This window comes from Apostichopus japonicus, chromosome 14, assembly GCF_037975245.1.
Source record: "Apostichopus japonicus isolate 1M-3 chromosome 14, ASM3797524v1, whole genome shotgun sequence".
Classification (NCBI taxonomy): domain Eukaryota; kingdom Metazoa; phylum Echinodermata; class Holothuroidea; order Aspidochirotida; family Stichopodidae; genus Apostichopus; species Apostichopus japonicus.
The window spans coordinates 14,491,684-14,513,249 of NC_092574.1; the positions used below are offsets into that span (position 1 = coordinate 14,491,684).

General features: G+C 36.0%; 1 protein-coding gene across 2 annotated transcripts in view; it reads left to right on the forward strand.

Moving 5' to 3' along the window:
* The window catches only part of LOC139980395 (uncharacterized), a 101,479-nt gene that overhangs the window by 56,105 nt on the left and 23,808 nt on the right, over positions 1–21,566 (forward strand). Inside the window, exons 4-10 of one of the 2 annotated variants that reach the window (XM_071992032.1) lie at positions 1,652–1,834; positions 3,468–3,581; positions 5,537–5,629; positions 7,763–7,987; positions 16,595–16,701; positions 18,415–18,604; positions 21,414–21,535. In XM_071992032.1, coding sequence (XP_071848133.1) covers positions 1,652–1,834; positions 3,468–3,581; positions 5,537–5,629; positions 7,763–7,987; positions 16,595–16,701; positions 18,415–18,604; positions 21,414–21,535 — 1,034 coding nt within the window. The remainder of the gene's footprint in view (positions 1–1,651; positions 1,835–3,467; positions 3,582–5,536; positions 5,630–7,762; positions 7,988–16,594; positions 16,702–18,414; positions 18,605–21,413; positions 21,536–21,566) is intronic. The other variant, XM_071992033.1, reaches the window with a different exon arrangement.

A 21,566-nucleotide genomic window follows, 5' to 3' on the forward strand; every position in this document is an offset into this window, starting at 1 on the left:
ACTGTTAATTCCTCTGTGCTGGACATTCTGTATCAGAATGGGCATATTTACTTCGCGCCTTGCTTACCTGTCTCCCCACAATCTTAGCACTCTCATTCTACTTTGCCTAGAACGAACTGGTAACCTTTTAACATTGCGCCCTCTATCACCAGACCTCTTTGGTCAATGCCCTTCTCATTCTACCACCCAACGTGCCTAGACGTCCAATTCGTGCGGAGCTGCGTATTATGAGGCCTTTTTTCACCTAATTGGAATAAGGAATTTGTTTTGAATATCTTTCGTGCGCAGCCTTATCAGTATCGTTTTCCTTTGGAAAGGTTTCAGGAGAGTTTTGGGATAGCTCTTTCCCATTTTGTTCAGCGTATTGGGGACAGGTTTAGTAGTTCTGTGGTTTCTAACACTAGTGTTCCCGCCCTTTCCGCCCGTAGTTTATATGTGTATATATACATTCATATTGTGTATGGGGGTCATGTGTACAGTATATATGTCAATTTGTTCTTCCGTTACTTTTTTTAATTTTTGTTTAGTTTGTTTAGTGAGTTTCTAGCTTTCTTATCCTCCATACTGGCCATTTCATTGTATTTATATTAAGGTTCTTTGCCACATGTTGTTGTTCCTCTTGTAAGCCTCCTGCTTCAAGCTTTAATAGTGGAAGCACGTTGTTAGGTTGCTTTTTCGTATTATCATGCCTGGTCTGTTAAGTGTCTATTCCTTCTTTCCCGGGGCTATGAGGATTCCTGAAGACACCTTGTAGAGCCTGTTAAGACGTCCACTGATCCCTCAAGAGGCGAAAGAAAAGTTATTTTTAAGAGATTATTAGAGACCTGGCCCAGAAGAGATTGGAGGATATCCTGGTGGATATTGATGTTGCGGCTGGGTTGGGCATGAAGTTTACCTCAATGATGATGTTGGTAGCGACTGTTCTGATGAGATATCAGCAACTACCAGAGATGATGCCCAGGTCTCTAGGAATGAGGCAGGTCAGCTGTTGCTGGTTTTAGGACTCTTGATGAGGCTTGCCTACGATCAGTTCGCTAGGGTGTCCACAAGGTTTTTGACCTCAAGAAGGGAGAATGTGGTATCCTCCATAAGATGGCATTCATTTGAGGCAATCAATGAATGACCAACCTGCCAATCCTTGGAGAAGATCTATTTGCAGAATGCTTCCAGAAGAAACTTCCGGAGGAAGTTACAAGGAGGGAGACCTGAAAAACATGAATGTCATCTGTATTCATCATTAAGTGAGATATAGCAAAACAAAGACAACTTTAATAGGCACTTCAGTAATGCTACTAGGCATTTGATATGTGCTTTCAAATGCAAACTAAATTGTGGGTGATCCATGGAACATCTAGGCTATGTTTGGATATTCACTATATAACTTTAATGGTCACTTCAATTGCAATATCCTATGATTGCCATGTGTCAAACCTAGAAAATTCATTCCCGTTAACAATGATCCCCAGTGACCTCCATTTCTTTGCCCCCGCTCCCCCACTCTTCTCTCACTCTTCCCCTTTCCTTCTGCCCACCACCACTTCAGGTTCATCACTTCATCGCCCATTTCCTAGCTCATTTTTATAGATCTTAAATGTGAAGTATTACACAATTATTTGACAGTTTTTCTCTATTTCTGGCCATTTTCTTTCAGAGATACCAAAGACCTCTGAAGAGTACTGAGTGTTCAGGGATATGTGATGCAGGCATTGTAGATTCTATATTTTACAAAATTCCTGAGATTCTACAAAACCATGAGACATTTCTGCAACAGTTGGAAATGGGCATCGAAAACAAGCACACCCTACAGAAGATTGCCAACTTAATTACAAATTCAGTAAGTGAAAATTGATTTATAGAGTAATTTTGGATGTTATACATCATTGCATGCAAAACACCAGTTAATGTCTTTTAACATAAAACTTGGACAATCGTGACCATTGGAGACGAGTGAAACCATTTTACTTAGTACTCAGCTTTCTCTTGAAACCTCTGATCCACAGTCTCTATTAAAGGTCACCAGTATCGCCCTCAGATATGCTAGAAGGTCATATATTGGTCACCCACACCACACTCAAATTTCAAACAAGCATTTTATTGCCATGCCAAAATTTACATACTGTAACCACACAGAGATTTTAGTCTATTTTAATAATGAACTAAATATGCACCAAAAATATGCACAAAAAAAATAATTGGGAATAATATGGATGATCAGAGCCTCTAGGAAAGTACTTTGGAAAACTTCTAGCGATTTTTGCATACTAAAATTTGGGGCCATTACTGATGACCTTTTAAACTGTGATAGTAATAATTGTAGCAGAATAATTTTGTACAACTTTGGTTTTTTCCTGAATTGTGTTCGTGTTTATCTTATTCTGAACGATTGTGCAGTGCCAAGACTTTGTATGGTTCATGTACAGTGTCATCTCAAGTCACACCATTAGGTCTTACTACATGTTGGATAGATGTATGAAAAGAGTGGGAATTCATTGCTCTTGGTATTGGTGGGGAGGGGGAGGAGGTGGTTGATGAACAATTAAAGATAATGATGCTGTCAAAGAAGTTGTGTGGGTTCAAATTAATGACAACATTTATGTGGACTTGCAGCCTGGCAAAAATTTGTTGCGATTAGATTTGCACATTGCAAAATTTATCTTTCAAGACTATATCATCGGAAGTCATGCAGTTATTTTCTGTGGAACAAGTGGCAAAATGTACATTTCAGTATATCCGCCTTCATACATAATTGAAAACCATTGTAACGTAGTTTTGAGGCATCAAGTTCTGATCTGCAAAAAAAGGCTTAAAACAAATTAACTGCGAGAGCAATATATGTTGAGATAGATACTATACCATGCAGTTTAGAGTTAAGACAGAGTGGTTCATTTTGCGGTGTCCAGTCGTGACTATCGATTGAATGTGTGTCGATCCTGTGTTAATGACAAGTATAGTGCATCTGTTCAGTCGTACCCAATTAGTTCATTGCATGGTAACCATTATACTAAGAAAGTATTCTGGGGATGCATTAATCTGGTTTTAGAATAAAAATGAGGTGTTATATTACTCATTCAGTTTCCTCTTCTAACTGTCTCCACGTACCAGTTACAATCTGTAAGTGCACTAGCTTTATATAGCTCATGTTATGTATGTGCCATTTCAGAGTGCAATTATTGTCATAAGGCATAAAGAAAGCTGCCCCTTTCCTATCAGATTCCAATATCATCATTTATAGTAGAAGTGATTTGTGATAGATGTAACCTGTTATTTATGTGAAGTTTTCATAAGTCCTCTTATGTCACTCGTCAAAACAAGACTCCTCTGTATTGTTTGAACAGCTTGTGTATTGCTCTATATAACAGATGAAGAAAGATTTGCTCCTTTCAGATGCAGATGAAGGCTTGACAAAACAGCTTCACATATATGCTTTTCTCTCACTTTCTCTTTCTCCTTGTCATTCTATCTTACAGTTCTCCAAGCAGCCAGTATTGGATGCATACACAGCTTTCACAAACAATTTCGATCATGCCAAAGAACTCATCACAAAAGCCTCTCAAAAGCTTGCGTTTATCAAATTCTTGGAGGTAAGAGTCCATGGCAAAGCAAAGCAGGAAAAAAAACCAATTCTCTCCCGAAGTAATTAACCTGTTGACCAGAGGGCAGAATGGCTCTGGTCAATTTGTTTATAAGCAGGGTTAAAACATCACGAAGCTCGTTAAAGGTAGAAGATTTTCAGTAGCGCACCAAAGCTCTCCAGGTTGTTAAGCTTTACTCGTATATTCTCCCCCCAGAGACAGTATATCACAAGCATCAGGGACTACTTCGAGTGTATTCCCTGCTGTCTTGCGGGGGTTCTCCAAGGCAAAACATACCTCTAATTTATAGAAGCTTTTAATTTACCAGAGAACCTCTACCAGGGGTGTCAGTGATTTTTCATTCAAATTGTGGAAGAGAAAAGGATTTGGTTGTTCAAAAGGAAGTCAAGAGTGTATCTCGTAGAGTGATAGCATATGCTTACACAGGGACATTTATGTTCATTTTAATGTTACTTTAATGAGAAGCTAGACCACAGCAGATTGACACTCGGCTTGTAAACTTGGATGTTTTATGTTGGCTGTCTCCAGGACTCTAATTAGCATGGTTATAGTAATCAATTAGAAACATTAAGTTAACTAGTCACTGATTTGTAATCAAAGTTACATGGAAATGACTTGTAGAAATAACTGTCTAAAGAATTAAAATAATATGTATTCTTAGGTTTGTATGTAATCCAAAGAAAACAATGTTAGTTTACATGGAACATGAACTGCTGGACCTAATTTAGAGCATATTCAACATTAGCCCCCGAAAATTTTCCACATTTTAACATCAAAGTTAGCCATACTGTCTATGCTGCTCCTTTAAACCAGTGAAAGAAAATCTTGAACTGTGATTTTCAATGTCATGTAGTTTATAGGTTGGAGTGTTTTACAGTTTTTTTCTGTGCCAGGGGAATAAGACAGTCTATCTGTATCTGCAAGCTATCTGATTGGAGTGTTCAGGTCCCTGTCGACCCTCTTTTTACAGAGTTAAAGATGTAAAGATGTGATATATGCTTGGGAGTGTTAAGTAGTATCAACATCTTCTCTTCTTTTGGATACTAGCTGTTCCTTGCTTGAACTGTTTTTATGTGCCAGGGGACATTCCTTGAACATTAATGTAATTAGGGCAGACACGTCTAAACAGAGACAATCTCTACTAGTTTGTTTGATTTCACCTTTGGTCGAATTTACAAGTTTGACGTAAGTGTGCGAAAGGGCAAGAAGGGGGTATTTTGTTAAGATCAGCAGTTGTAGAGCATTGAATGCTTATCTTAACAAATCAAATTTGTTCCAAGACAGTAGCAGATTACCCAAGTTTATAAAATCAATTTGAACTTATAAACGTACGGGTAAGAAAACAAATTTGTTTGAATTTATGGTACATGGTAACAAAAGAAATTTGTTTTCTTGATGTTAAAGGGAAATGAGGAGTGTTAAGACAAGGTACTGTAGCCTTACTGTGTGATATCAAATCTGCTGTCGTCAAATCAGACTTGATTGGTTTAAATAGGATGTTGCAAAACATTTGACTTTTCAAATTAAAATAATTACCTACCAATGAGGCTTAGAGAAGTATTAAATTGCTTAAAATATGTGTGAATTATTATGTTTTGACCGTATTGAAATAATGGGACAAGATAATTTTGAGTAGACGTTAAAAATCCTAAAATAAAATCTTGATTCATTAGCAGATCGTTTGTATTAATACCTTTGACTTAATCCAATGGTAGGATTCTTGAAAATAGAGTTCTATGAAAACAACATTTTTTTCCTTAATATTTATGTTGTTGCTATTTGTAAATTTATTATTTTTGCTTTTGGATGTTGGGAGATGTAGGTCTGACTACTACAGTGCTAGCAAGTGGATTTAGGAAAGGATAGGAAAAGTAACTGAAACTTCTGGTAGCTCATTATTTCTTTTCTGTAATGTTTTCTTTTCATATTTTGTTTGTACTTAGGAAAGGACCAAAGAACATAAAGAAAGATTGCATATAGATGACCTCATTATTCAACCAGTACAAAGAATTCCAAGATATGAGCTGTTACTCAAGGTAAACATATCATATTTAAACATTAAGTTTGATTTGTTATTTATTGTTAGGTATTTGTGTTACCAAAATGTGCAAAGTGTTTCCTATAGAGTCAGTACTTCTGTTTTTGTCGATCATCACTAATGACAAGATACATTTTGTGATGATGCGCCAGGCGAATGGGGTATTGTATTGCCTAGTGCAGGGTTGTCCAACCTACGGCCCGCGGGCCACAGTCCGGCCCGCCGCAGGGTTGTGTCCGGCCCGCCAGAGATGCTCTACGGTGCGAAACTTTAGTGAGCAGAATTATTGATAACAATTTGAAGCTACTGTATAATCATGTATATCACATGCCTCATATGTCATTCGACGATAGCAGTATTCAAGGAATACAATATCAAACGGCATTACAATACAAAACATTCCAGCAAGTATGATGGTATCAAAAGACAGTTAAGGATTGACCGAGTCAATAAACTGAAACAAAGTATCGTAGGTCAACAGTCTTTTTTCAAAATTGGTAATGAAAACTCTGAAAATGCAACAAAACTCAGTTTCATGATAAGCGAAGCCATAGCCAAGAAGGGAAAAAATCGAAAAATCGAGCGTAGGGTTCATGCTGCCCCCTCCTTCATCATAATCATTCCATGTGGCCCTCCTCTGCAAAAGGTTGGACAACCCTGGCCTAGTGATATGGAAATGTACATGATATGTACATTACATATCTATCAGAGGATGTCAAGTTTATGTGTAAAAATCAGGTCAAAAGAACAATTTTCTGTGTCCAAGTTGCAGTAATTTGAAATTTTACTAAAATTATTTTCCAAAAGTTGCCATTTTTGGCAGATTTGACCACTTGTCAGGCATTTTTGACAGATGTCTGTTAAGACAGACATAGACTGTTTCAGAACATTCTACATCAATGGAGGGTGGTCAACAGTTAAGAGGTCCTCAAAGATGATCATATCTCCTAAAAGAAGCCAAGGAATGGCCCAAGTATTTTCCTCAAAATTGTCCATGTATTTTGAATTCAGTTTTTTGCATGTAGTATGACAAAAACTTTCATATTGTCATGATGTTTTGTGGAGATTATTCTCAAATTTAAATAATTTTAAGATATCTATGTAAAATGACAAGGTTTGCGTTTAAATATTTTGACAAAGGAGGTATCCATAATATGTGTTTGCATGAGCCACCGCTAGTCTCTGCCCAGGGAATTAATTAAACTAATTAAACTAAAATTAGTGTACAGACTTTGGCTATTAGTTTGTGAGAGCTCTGAATGTTGTCTGATTATAAAATACACTGGTTTCTATGTACAAAAACTACTAATATACTGTACATCTTTGTACAGGTATATGGCAAGTTGCCCCATTTCCATAGCATTTTGCAATGTACAGGATAAATTAAATACCCTGCTGCCCATTGAGAGTTCCATTCAAGTAAAGATAGTTTCAAAATTGAATGACCTCTCATTATATACTATTTTCATATTTATTGATCAAATCCAAAATACAACTATATTGGAATTATTGCTGAAGATTAGTTAATTAAGATATCCACTATAGAAAATTACCTTATGACCTGATTAATCTTAACCTGTCAGGCATTTTTACTATTGCACTTTCCCTTCTATACTTAGCCCATTGAAACTGCTAACACATTAGTACTGGTTTTTTCACTGACCCAATTTTGGGGTTACTTCCCAGCTCCTCTTCCATTGACTTTTACCATCCTGAAGTTGTATCGTGCACACTTCGTGGATGAAATTTCTTCCCTCTGAATCGTGGTGTTATCGATAACTACATACCATGTCACACCCAATGTATTCTAATATTTTCTACATTGTGTGACAAATGAGAGATGTCGTTGAGAATTTTAACCTTTTGAAAAAGAAAGAAAGATGGTCTATTGATTACAATATATGTGTGTGTGGTAAGGAACATGTAAATTACAGTGATATCATCAACATGGGCAACACCATGAAGGCTAGATGATTACTTGTGGTTTCGTCTTGTATCTCGTCACTGTGTAATGTCCTCGACATTTTAATCAACAAATTCCTGATGAGGATACTCTTTCCATCGCTGCTACCTTTCTAGAGCTCTGACTTTGAGACTAAAAGGATTCTCTGTCTCCTTGTTTTGACTTTAGGATTTGATTGACAACACCCCTCCAGAACACGAAGACATTGAGAGCCTCAACATGGCGCTGGACACCGTGAGGAAGCTCGCTGTAGCTGTTGATGAGAGTAAGAATCTCGCTGACAATGCTCGGAAAGACGAACAAGCATTGAAAGACTTGGAAGGATTAATTGATGGTGTGGATCTGGTTTCACCCCACAGGAAGTTTGTGAGACAGTACGCTATCACAGAGATGGTAAGATGCCACTAGCATGTTGGCCATTGCATTTATTGATCTGCAGTATCTATTGGCAAGTGAGATGTGTTTTGGTTTTTTGCGGATATCTTGTCAGAACAAACAGCTCACAATAACATGACGGAAGCTTTTAAGAAGCCGTCTCATTTACCGTTGCATGGCCAGTGCCTGATGTGTCTTGGTATTAATGAAAGTTAGGAGTGCAAATCAACAGATTTAGGATTGTTACTTTAATTTATCATTCCAAGCTTCCATCTGACAGCCTGATTGGGTGATTAAATTCTTGAAAACAGAAAATAAAAAATAAAAATCTGTATATTTCCATGGTCAGTCATGTCTGATGTGATGTAGAGTGTCTACTGATAATAATATACGTAATGCAGATATTGAGAATTATTTTGTCACTTGTGCTTGCATGTAGCCATTGCATTGCAAGGGAAGCAGCATGAATGTGCTTTCAATAAATTGATGTATAAAATAATACCATATCTATGAAACTGTGAGAGACCTCCTTGTAACTGGGCTCTGCCTCCCTTACCTGAACATACACAGAGCAAACAAACTCCACTTATATTGTCAGACGATATGATCAGACTTCTATGTTCTGGAGTGACTCACCATCCCAGATTGGTTGCGTGACTACATAATCTTTCCCTATTAGTATAAACCAAGAAGAACAGGCATCTAGGTGGGTGTACCCCCCACCCCCCATCCTCCCTTTTCAACCTATACCAAAGATTGGAAGCAATTATTAGCACAGTCTTGTGTTTGTGCACCAAAGTTGTGGTGCTGTGGCCGAGTGGGTAAAGGCAGGTGGCATTTGAAGCAATGAGGCTTAGCAATCGGGAGGTTCGGGTCCAACGCCCGGCCGGGTCATAGCATAGTAGGGTGGGTGTTTCATCCAAGAGCAATCTATGGTTTTCCCATCTGAAATGACTTTCTAACTTGAAAAGATTCTAAATTTGAATTAAAATGTAAAATTGGAAGCCACCAGATAAGAAAGCCCTTGCGGACTTCTCCCTCATTTGTGGTCGCTTAAGCATCGTAAAAATAACTGCCTGATTATTACTATTATTTGTAGCCTATATGACTAAGAGTGCACAATTTCACATATAATGGTTTATTTGTTGGACTTACCTTTAAATACCTCTTAGTTCTCCATCCCAAAATCTTGGATTGCCCCTGAAAGATGTCACCTTTTCTTGAAATTGGCCTCCAGACAAGTACTTGTTTGTCATGTATCACTCGTACCATTAACATTTAGTTATCAGTTGATGTTTGAGGCATTAGAGGGCATAAGAGTGCATAAGAGGACATTTGGATTATGTTCATACACTGATAATGAGTCAGCTTTTGCTCTTTACCATTAACATTAAGTCATCAGTAGTTGTTTGAGGCATTAGAGGGCATTGGAGGGCATTAGAAGGCATTTGTGTTATGTTCACTGATAATGAGTCACCCTTTGCTCTGACCTGTCTATCAATTGATGCTGACCTGTATGAGGTTCGTAACCCCCAATCTTACTGTACCAAACAAGATGAGTAACTTAGCTTCAAATTTATTGGAATGTGGTACTTTCCCCTGCCATCAGAGAGTCAATGGTGTTTGCATGTTCCATTTTTGGTTTTGCTAAAAGTTCCTGGACAGGAAAGGACCTTTTCGACACACAATACTGCACGAGATGGTACTTTTGTTAAATTTAAGGTGTGTTACTGGTAATGTAAACCTATACAAAAGTAAAACTGTGATAGGAAATAGTATCCAGGACGATAGCTCATAGGACAAGCAACAGGTAGCTAACAGATTTGGTATTCATGATAGGTTCTAACTTGGCTTTTGCCATTGTACCACATGAAGAGTGAACATTAGCAATCTCCGTATTAACAACTCAAGGTACTTTTGTGTCTGCAAAATAAGTTTCTTGTGTGTAAATATATTACAACTGTTACTTATGTCCATGATGTTCTAATAAACATTCTCTCAGACAATTGGAACATTAGTCACGGGTAACCCAGCTTAATGACCAGGGCTTTAAAGCAGCTGTTTGTGTTGATTGCCATGTTCTGGCATTCCCCCTTCCCTCCCCCCCCACACACAATTTTTCATTTTAAAGTAAAAGGAGTTTATGTATATTGTACTTTATGAATACTATGATTTACTTCACTTCCTGGCTTTACCTAGCTGTACTCTCATAAACCTCAAAAGTAAGACAATATGCTTGTATGCCCTTTGGATGGTAGAATGTGGAGGGTCATTGACTGGCAGTGACCAGTCCCGGGGGCCTACAGCCTAACAAAGGTTACCACTTCACTTGTAGAGTAAAGTAGTGCATGAGTGCTAAGTTGTGAGGAGCCATGTAAGCTTGACACTCCTTAGCATCCAAACCTGGTTTAGTTTCGGGGTACACATTTCTCAAGGAAAGAAGGTGCAGTCATCTGATAAAGTAGCATTGTGATGACAATGACAAACAACATCAATCATTAAGTTTAACAGTAGTTGGACGCTATTGTAGAATAGATGTTATGACTTGATACATATGTACTATGACCATGACCTTGTCTTAATTCCTGTGTCAACATTTGTTTTGAGAAGTATTAGAAAAGTAACACCCCTTTCTTGAGGTTATTCAACTTGTGCATTGTGACATTGCAACAATTAAACTGTCTAGTTTCTTTTAATCTATTTGCAGGCTTTAATTTGCAAACACAACTGGCTACATTCAAGTCTTGAAGCTCACTTAAATTGTGACTGGTTTCCTGTTTGAAATTTCCATGTCCCTTGTTTAGATCAAAGGTCTATAAATTACATGCTGTATATATATACCTTATTGAAGTTTCCCATATAAATGAATCTCTTTCATTCAGACACTTTAATACATCACCACATTCTTCTCTGAGCTTTGAATTTCCAAAAGAGTAATTAAAAAGTTTTGTCAAGGGAGATCGTTTTCTGCCAGCGGTCATGTGTGCATTTGATGGTCTCACAAATGCCTCACCTTGATGACTCTCATATTCTCATAAACTCTAAGATGGTATGTATACAATCTCTGCTGCATTCTATCCTCCAAGGCATTTATGAACATCAAGCATTTGCTTGCCCACGTTACCACAAGACAGTTGCATCTTAGAAAATGAGTCCCAAGAAGTGCCTTGGAATCTTTCTCCACTATCTTCTTGAAGTAAGGTTGCCATGTCAATGTGTCATTGCAGAAGCAGCAGAAGATTTTCTGTAGACATGCAATAGTTTTGTCAGGATATTTTAGTGACAGTTTATTGACAAGAGTTGAAATTCACCAACTGCATAAAATCACTATTGTAATTATTGATGTTGTCAATTGACTGCTTGCTGAGTTTCAGGACTAGAGGCTCTAGTACAGATTTTTTTTTATTCTTCCTTTTTCTTTGTCTTATTTGGCTCTGTTGCTAATTTTGTTTTGAAGTGGAAAAGGATGAAAGTATACTTCTTCACAGATGAAGGGAAATAGTTAAGAAAAAAAAAATAGAAAATACTAGTAGAGTTGTCAAAGAGTGACCATCATGGAAACAAGGAAGATATAAAATCAGGAGTAAATGAGGTAAATGAAAATAATCTCAGTCGATTTAAGGAAAGACAGGTGCATGCCCAAATTTGTTTGTAAAAGTTTCCATGATTTGTGTATTGCTTGATTGAATGTTTACTGTTAGTGTCATAAGGAAAGTCATATTGGTTAGGTTAGGTTTACATTGAATCATTCAAAATTCAGTTCTTATTTACTGTATGCAGTTCTTATATGTTTACCTTTAAAAGCTAACCTGATCCAGAGAGAGATCTCAGGGGTTGAATTACTACATCGTCGATTTGTTTTATTACATGTTTTGCCATCAATTTTCATGGGCCCTTGAACAAAAAAAAATTTGGCAATTGAAACTGATACAGTTGTTTAAAATAATTTTTTCAGAAACTTGCTCCGTCTTCGACTTCTACTTTACCAGCAAAGGTAAACTTGTTGAAAAACTCTTCAATTTATTGTCTCATTCTCTTCTTTCTTTACCACTGAGGTTTATGATTCTTTCTCCTCTTGATACTTTCTGGTGGCAATAACTTTTAATTAATCTTCCAGAAATACTTCCATATTGGTAGTTTTAAAGAAAGAAATAAGCTGTGATATGCAAATTGTAGGTTGCTATTCAAACTACAAACTTGTGTAATGTTGTATGGGGGGTGGGGGGGGGGTTCATACTCTTCTGTACTGAACGGTGATGGCAAGGAACTCATCTTCTTACTCCACTAATGAATTATTATACGATATTTCTTAAATAATAATCAATAATTAATTGCTGTCAGAATGCAAATAGAAGGTGAAAATGGCATGATTGCAGAGAAAGGTGTAAGAGCTAGAAGAGAGTACTTAGGCCTATAGCAACTATAATACATTGTGGACTATCATCAACATTTTATTCCAAACCAACTGAACATAAAGGCTGCAGTGATCCAACTATAAAACACCTCCATAGATTTCTTCACCAATCGAAGTATTAAAAGTAAGGAAATCACTTTAAATCTTGATATTTCATCAACCAGTCAATTTTCAATATAACGCTAGTTACTTTGAAGAGCAAATTTGAAGCGTTTGAATTTTCCTTTACATTTTGAAATGAAACTTGTCTTAGAATGACCTGCATTATTATGTGAGTATGAAATACCATATAAAAAATTGAATACAACAAACTTGGCCACCATTCATTGCTCGGGAACACAGCCCAATACAATACTTTGGGAATGGGAATCCGAACATAATTTTGACATTGCTATGGCAGTTAAAAAACAATTTTACTCTAGTAATGACTCTGACAAAGTCACACATGATTGCTATACATGCAGGTCAGAATAACAGTTCCATATGCGAAATACCACAATGACAAGGCCTCTGTATGGGTTATATGTTAGCTTCATGACACACTGAAAGGAATTAATTTTACAGCTTTTCACAATTATTTTGTCAAAATATTCACCATGATGCAAGTGACCATACAGGCCAAAGAATTGTAGTTGTATGATATTCAGCAATGGATTACTTCCAACTTTTATAAGTATAAATAGTAATTTTCTTTTTCTGTTGGTATTCCAAAACAAAAAGGAGACATTTTTTGATAATCATGCAGCTGGACTTTTCTTCTATTTTTGTCAATTTTAAATGAAAACGTTACAACAAATAATACTTGTGCAGAGAGCAAGAGACAAGAAAATTTCACTAATGCTTTGCAAAAAAGAGAAAACAGTTTAAACAAGTACATATTTGCACAAAATTACAATGACGTTTGCTACTATGTTGTTTAAGAACTGTTCAAATGAAAAATGAAAGCTTTGGCAATAGTTTATTTACTATGTACTGTAGGCACTAGTTTTGCCAGGGATTTGGCCCATTTGAAGAGTTCCAGGGAATAAGAAAAAAAATAACATAATTGTAAAAGTGACAATTTTTAGCGAAGGTTAAATCAGTGTACTCACCTACCTAATCATCCACTAAACCATCATGAAAAGAGTTTAAATTATCATGTATCTCAGAATTTTCATGGTTTCATGTAAATATGCAAAATCAGATCTTGCCTTAAAGTCTCAATGTGTGTTTGCCAAATTTTAACTTCGACCTTTCCAGCTTACTGCCCTAAAATCTCAGTGAAAATAAGACCATTCTATTCAATTTTCATATTAATAATCATTATTTTTTATTAAGTTACCTGTCGTTAAACATTTTGAGCTGGATAAAATTCGCTAGATTTTTTAACGAGTTCGTAGATTCTACAAAGTTTACTCTAAATTTGCAAGCCCCACCCAACAGATCATGTGCCAGTCAGATCTCTGTTCTGTTTTTGACCGTTAGGCATAGGACTTAAGAGTGGACGATACGAGTATCTATAGGTTACATCTTGTATAATGAATATGCTGATATGGGCGGTCGCAGTGATTTTACGGTTAATCATAAGGGCAACAGAAAAATAAATTTCTTTCTTTCGATCGCGACAGCTTTTCTCCAATAAACCCATCTGGTCAGAGTGCATTTAGAAGAAGGAACATTGAATCTACTTCGGAAGTTTGCTTTTCCGAAATTCATCAGCAAACATGTATTGAGACTAAGTTACTCATTTTAACCCCCAACTATAGCATGCTATAATGGAAAAGTTTCTTGACATTACGTAATCAACCTGCCTTGGTTGTAAAATTACCTCTTTTACCAATTAGTCTGCAACACTTGCCACATATTTTTGATTGTATGACATCTTTGTGCAAACGCTGTATGATTAACTACACTGTAGACAAGAACATATTTCCAAACAGTGTTTATACAAAGAGCCCAGTGGTGTTAAGAAGCTATGCATGCTAATTGTTGAGCCTGAGGTCGAATTACGAGAAACTTTTCTAGCTATAGCGTGCTATAATTAGAGCCAATAAAGCAGATCTTTAAGATTTAAAAAAAAAATCTTTTGCTGCGTCATATCGTCTGTTCTTTCTATTTCTTCGACAGTCTGTCTGTCCTTCCCAGTTATTTTTAGATTTGTAGATTCTCATTTGTTCAAAATGTCACAACAACCTGAAATCATTCTTTCATTGAAATTACATCGTTATTATTTTCAGTGGCCATGAAAGAATTTGAAGGTCAGATTGAAGCTAATGATCATTGCAATTATAATAATTAATAGTAAATGGAAAATTGGGAAATTTTATACAACTGTTATTCAAAACTTAAATCAAAGTTCTGAAGCTTTTTATTTCTTTTTGGTATTTGTGAGCTTGTGTGGAAATTTCAAACGGTATAACTTCATGAAGAAATCTCAGTTACATGTATTTAGTTATAACTTATAAGGTTTGTATTAAACTGACACGCTTTCTTCTTCAACCTATGATGTTAGCTGGATCCAGTTTTGTGATTTTCATTCATTACACTCAGGACATTTCTTATGCCAGAAGTTTTGATTCAGTATTATTTGGGAAATTGTGTAATTTTTGTACAGAGTGAATCAATTATTACCTTTCTAGCTTGTTGTTTTTTTGGGGGGAGGGGGGTGTAATTTGTAATATTTGCTGAATGTGTATGTACCCTAATACGTTTCCATCTCGTACAACATTGTCATAGGATCATTTAAACAAGTATATTACTGTACAGTATGAGAAGAGCAAAGTTTACTGAATGGCTATGTTTAGTCGTTTTACGCAATATCATACCAAAATTAAAGAGGTTCCTTTATTGGTTGAAACAAAGTTCAAACTCAACTGTTATTGCTGTTTGTTGCTATGGTTACAATGGAACTAACTGAACAATTTCTTTGCAGATTTTTAACCTATAGTAGTTCAGCAGAATAATTATTTGATAGTAGTGCTGTATATGGACAATTTGTGGTCTCATATCATAAACACATTATTAACTGCATTCAGTAGCGCATGCGTGTAGTATTTGGTAATAACATTTCAAGGAGGCTCATGTATGGGTATACACCAAGCAGTGCAATTCAATGGAATGTTATTGAAGTAGATGTTCTAATAATTTAAGAGAAAACATTGATCTTGCCCACGGAATATGTTAATTATGCAACTGAAACTCTCCTAAAAGAACATGACTTTCTTAAACACAAAAGAATACCAACAGATATAACTCTCCTAAATTTGAATATTAAGTGTTAAGTGTGAGACTAAGTTAATGTTGATTTAGTATTGTTTTCCTTTTTCTTTCATTTTTAATGCAAACAGTTTTTATTTATTTTGTTCTGTGGTAGAAGGCTTAATACATTGCAAGTTATATGCTACTGTTCAGTGACTTACAGTAGTAGTTTGATGTGTAGTGCACATAAGAAATATCCTAACAAACTGATATTCTCTTTCAAGTTGCTGATATTTGTGAAGAATTGCAGCTTCCCATCACTGGTTCCTCTGTGGACAAGAAAATTATTTCCACTTGGGATTTGATTTGTATCTGGTTTTAGTCATGTAGACTGGGGCATTACTTAGTGGTTCTTGACATTACAATGTAGCCTTCACTGGGAAGTAATTACATATTATAGTATAACTGACAGAAAACTGTTTACTGTAAAGTAAAAAATAATGAAAAAATGAAAGAGATATTATTTAATGTTACGGGACTTATAGATAGTACACAAAGTGTTAAGTTTTCTCAGCTAGCTTAACTATTTAAAACTAATCATTCCACAACACCTACATTTATCCTGCTCTCCCCCTCCCCTCTTCCTCCCTCTCCATCTACCCCTCCCTCTCCTTCTCCCCCTCCCTTAATTCTCACAGTTTATGCATAAGGAGAGATCAATTGAATATGAACAATTCTTTACTCACCACTCAGATATTCTCGATCTGTGGATAGTATACTTCATCCAGTTGGATTCATTAATATTTCTAAACCATACATCACACACCCCCTTAACATCACCGTTCATTTATTTAACAACAACCTGTTTCACATGCAAGGTGCCATATCCATATAATGCAGTTTTGCATAAAGTTGATAGGAATAGTAAGAATAATTTTGCATATTTTATTTTCAAATATTTGACCTACTATACCTAAGGGCATTTTTTTTGCACCTGTTCCAAGAGCTACAAACATTTCTTGTTTTTGTCTCAGCAGAAAGGCGGGAAGAAAGAACGTTGTCTGTTCCTATTTTCGGATATGATCATCTGTGCATCGGTGAAGCGGAGAAGCGGGGGCCTGCGGAGACCGAGTGTTACGGTGTAAGTATATGATAAGGAGACTGGCAATGTGGATTTGATGTCTTAAAAGGAGGTACGTCAGGTTTCACCTGGGGCATAACTTTGGTATGTGTAGTGTTAACTAAAGAGTATCCAGAACACTACAAAGCACATGTTTGTTTCAGGAATATGCTTGATTTCAAGTGATATAAAATCAAGAAAGAAGACAGTTAATAAAAGAAATTTAAAAATCTGATCCTTTGGAAGACCCAGTAGAGCTCTGAAGAGATGGTGATTGAAATTGTCTTTGTCATTAAGCAAGCCAAAAATGACTAGTTTACTCGAAAGATATTAACAAATGTGCATCAAATCTCTCATGTTTATGAAACATCATTTTCATGCTGAAGATATATGTTGCACTTCGTTTGAGAGATTTGAGGGTTAAATTTTGGAAGCCAGTCTCGCATCGTTTGGCAGATTGGTGAATTGTTCTTGTCCCCATCTTTATGCTTCGATATTTATGCTAGACAAAAGGAAATTGAGATCTCAGTTACAATAGGACTGCAAGTATATTTGTTACACCTCATCTATATGTTACACTTTTCCCTGTTGAAAGTATAAATTTACCATAACTGCATAAATATACAGTTCTGCATAAATTAACAGTTCTGACACCATTAACTCATAACCATATGACACTGTCTCTCTTTTTTACAAAACCTGCAAACTCCGCAAAAAACGATCACTTTAGATCACACTAAGGCATCCTTAGAACTGGATTTTTACATTGCATGAACGATCATTAGCTAATACTTCATTTGTTTGCTTTTTAACAATTTTTCACAGATCCATTTTTATAATCAGAAGAAAAAGTTGCAGATTTACTGAAATGTAGCTTGATTAAAGCAAATTACTTCACCCCTCCCTTTCCTGTCCCCACAACTGTAACTGTACTCTCACTATACCATGTCTAAAGCACTAGGTAGATGAAATCCTGTCCTCTTTTCAGTGACCATACTGTTCCATCTACAACTGGACCTCTTGCAGTTCTTATGTTCATTTCTAGTTTACTCAGGGTACACCATTCCACAAATAATTATAGTTCTGATGGCAGATAAGCATCTAGAGTTGGGCACCATAATAGCAACTCACTCTGAAAAGCATAAGGAACTATTTCCTGCCTACATTAATGCGACCAAACATATACTGGTTTGTAGTGAAAGCGCAGCTAGGTATGATACTTTCAAGACTATGTCTGAAGTTTTTTGTGGGTCATAACATTATAGTAGCTGCATTGAACGCCTGGAGAATTTTTTAAATTTCATGAAAATTATGTGCATTGTAATAAGTCTTGTCAGATAGTTTTTTATGCATCTGAATTTTTTGTGTGGTTTCTTCAAGATAATTTTCAGTCAAAATAATATTTGATTGACAGAAATGATGTCATAAAATAATGTGCATACTGCATGGTTTGGTCTACATAGTCTCTCAATTGTTTTCACTTTCAAATGTCTTTAATGTTACAATGAAGTGTATCGGAGCAACAACAAAAAGAGGTTAAGTAGTGAACCAAATCTATCAGCTTCTTTATACTCATTATTAAGATACCTTTGGTGTCTTAGTGTAATCAAGTACAATCGTAATTTCAGTTATATCCACTATGTGAAGTTACCCATCACAAAGTCAAGCTATTTGCTTGGGAAATGTGTTTCTCTTACAAAGAAAGCATTAAAACTGACCGAACATATCTTTCAGACTCCTTCCAATCGAAGCCAGCAAATATAAAGTTGCCTGGAAGGTTCACATCGAGGATGTTGAGATCCTGAAGTCCATGCCAAATGCCAAAAGAGCCAATCAAGAACGAGATCTTGGTCGTCTAGAGGAAGATCTAGCCATCCTGAACCGTATCAGTGGGCTTTCAGATACCCTTAATTGCACTCATGTGGTAAGATGTCCTTGTTTTACACTTTGTAAGAAGAGCAGTGAAGTGAATCGAACCACCACCTTTGCTTTGTATGGCAAAGTTACTTGTGATGGATACCTCACCAAAACACTATCAATAATCTCTTATAGGAAGTATCATTGCTTAAATATCTTGTCAAGGGGCTGTCCTAATGTTCACATTGATGTCATTGTGCTGGGACCTTTTTCTTGCCCTTTGGTATCCGTTTCATTTTACATTGGTGAAAGTAAACAGTGATGTTGTTAATGCAAACAATACCACTATCAGATAATATTTTAAAGAAATTGCTTTTTAGGTTTTTTACCACTGACATTTCCAAACACTCTCCTATCAAAATGAAAATAGACAACGTAATGAACTATGAATAGGATAACTTAAAATTCAAGCACAGGTAACCCAATCTTGTCATTTTTTTTCCCCTCAAGTTTTTGCCTTGAATATGGACATTTGTTTTATTTTCAAAAAGGACTTGTGCATAACTAGAATCTCTGTCTATAGTTTAATGATGATGGGTTGGGTGTACTTCTTAAGATTACATACATCTAGCTTTTGAGTTCTCATATATGCCAGAGAGCTGTGAATGGCTACCAAGCTGTTTCCTTTGAACCAACCTTTATCTTGGTGGTAATAGTTTTCTTTCTTGAAAAATGGGGTGAGAATATATGACTTAATTTGATTGGCATATAATATGAAAGGATATTTTGTTGATTGCTGCAATTTGATCAATCAAAGTTTAAATAGTGACCTAAATTACAAGTTACAATATTGCCAGTTGCCTTGTGACAACTGTGCTAGTTTGCACTTATGATGTGTGATCTGGTGGAGTGTGAAATTATTGAAGTCTGTGCTTCCTAAGTAGACTCATTCATGGGTTAAATATTCTATCACTAGATTGTGACCAATTCAAAATAAAATACAACTTTAAATCACTCTAATGGTAAACTATATGAGTTGCACTGTTCATTTGTTCCTTGTTCAAGTGTCTCAAGCTTAGAAAAAAAAAAGCACAACATTGTTTAATTATCTATTTTTAGTGGTGTTTTGATAGTAGGTTGAAAGTTCACATACTGGAGGGTATTAGGATGGCTGTGCCTAAATATTTACTGTCTTCTATAAATAGATATTGACCAAGGTGTTATTGATTGGAGTGGAATGAGAGAAAAGAAATCATGCTGATGAGATTATGGGGGAGGAAAGAGGAGGACAAGGATTGTGTCAAATTTGTTTTGATTCTGGGAAAGTCATCATTTGCCAAACTGGGGAAAGAAGACAGAGAGGGAAACTTGACCAAGTGCCCTTTGTAAAGATCAGTTATTAAAGGATCATGAAGTTAATATGAGATGAGATAGCTGTGGGTTATATTCTGCAGAGAGTATAATTGGTCAATCTACTGAGAATTAACTAATAACCCTTGAGTGGTGTGAATGTTATATTACACTAATAAAGATGACTTGAAGCACAAAAAATTAAATTTGATATGTTGCAGGCGATTGAAACCCACTGCTGTAAGACCAGGTTGGATTTTCATGACATCATATTTTTGAGAAATGGATCTATAAACATCTGAGGCTCATCAATCAAAGTGGCTGGAATGCTTAGTCTAACACAGAGAGACCAATACAATTCTCATTTGGAAAAAAGACTAAACTAAAATAACCATGTTCACAATGCATTACAAATTGACAAGTGGGGTTGAACTTCTTGGGGGGAGGGATGAGTGGTTCTGTTGTTTATACAAAGGTAAAGGAAATTGTTTTCATTGAGTTATTAGAATTTACAAAAGAAAGGATTAAGATTAACTTTTAGGCCTGCACTGATGAGCTGACCTCATCATCATCATCAATTATCCTTAAAGGAGCATACCATAGATAAGCAAATTTTAAATCTGAATATCTGAAAAACTGTAACAGTTATAAAACCATCACCAGCAGTCATAATTTTGGCTAGGACATATCAAAACTAAAGTTTTGCTTAAAGTCATCCTTTGAATCAGATGACCATTTTATCAAGCTGTTTCTGATAATGTGAAGCTTGGTTCAACATAATATAGTCATTCTTGATAAATGTGTTACAGTTGGCTGTAATGATATCAAATCCAGCATTTGTTCAGACGAAGTGAATTGCCTTATATACTGCTTTTATTAGAGAGGTGTGTGAATATTAATATATAGCCAGCAGCATTGCCAGTTTGGCATTTTAAACACCAAAAAAGACAAATTTGGCATTTCTTCAATTTTTAATTGGCCAGGGGAAATTGAACTGTCCTGGCAAACAAAGTTTTGGCTTATTAATATTCATGGCCTACCAAAATTAAGAGAAATAGTAGCTGATTTTTTTTTAAATTTCCCCCAAAGAAAATTGGTTTCAAACATTTCATGTCCGATTTGTATTTATAGGCCTAGATGTTGGTAAAAAAAATTCTACCACATTTCACTTCATAATGTTCATCCAAAAATTGCAAGCCCACATTATTCCTACCCATCCATATACAGGGTCAAATGTCAAGAAATATAAACAACAAGTTCATATTTGGTGTTTTCTCACCCGATTTGGCTGGTTGCCAGATAGGTAGCAGAAGTTTACAAGTTCAATGACCAGAAATAAAATTACTTGTCTATGAGTTATCAATGTAAAGTACACTCTTGGCATGGTTCTGCATTTCTCGATGTAATATATCTGATTTTGAAGCAGAGATACATCAAGACGTGGGCTCATGTAAAACCCTTTTTGCTACTCATCTATAAACTACTATTTTCATTTAATTCATTTATTTAATCATCTGTATTGGCAGGTATTGGATGAAACCCTTAAAGAACTGATCGATTCCGTCAGTAAAAAGATTTCTGAACATCAAGCTCTGGCCTCGTTACCTATTTCCCCGTTGAACAAAGTGGAGCTTTCTGTCACCTCCTCGTGAGTATTTTACATATTTAAGCATCTCTCG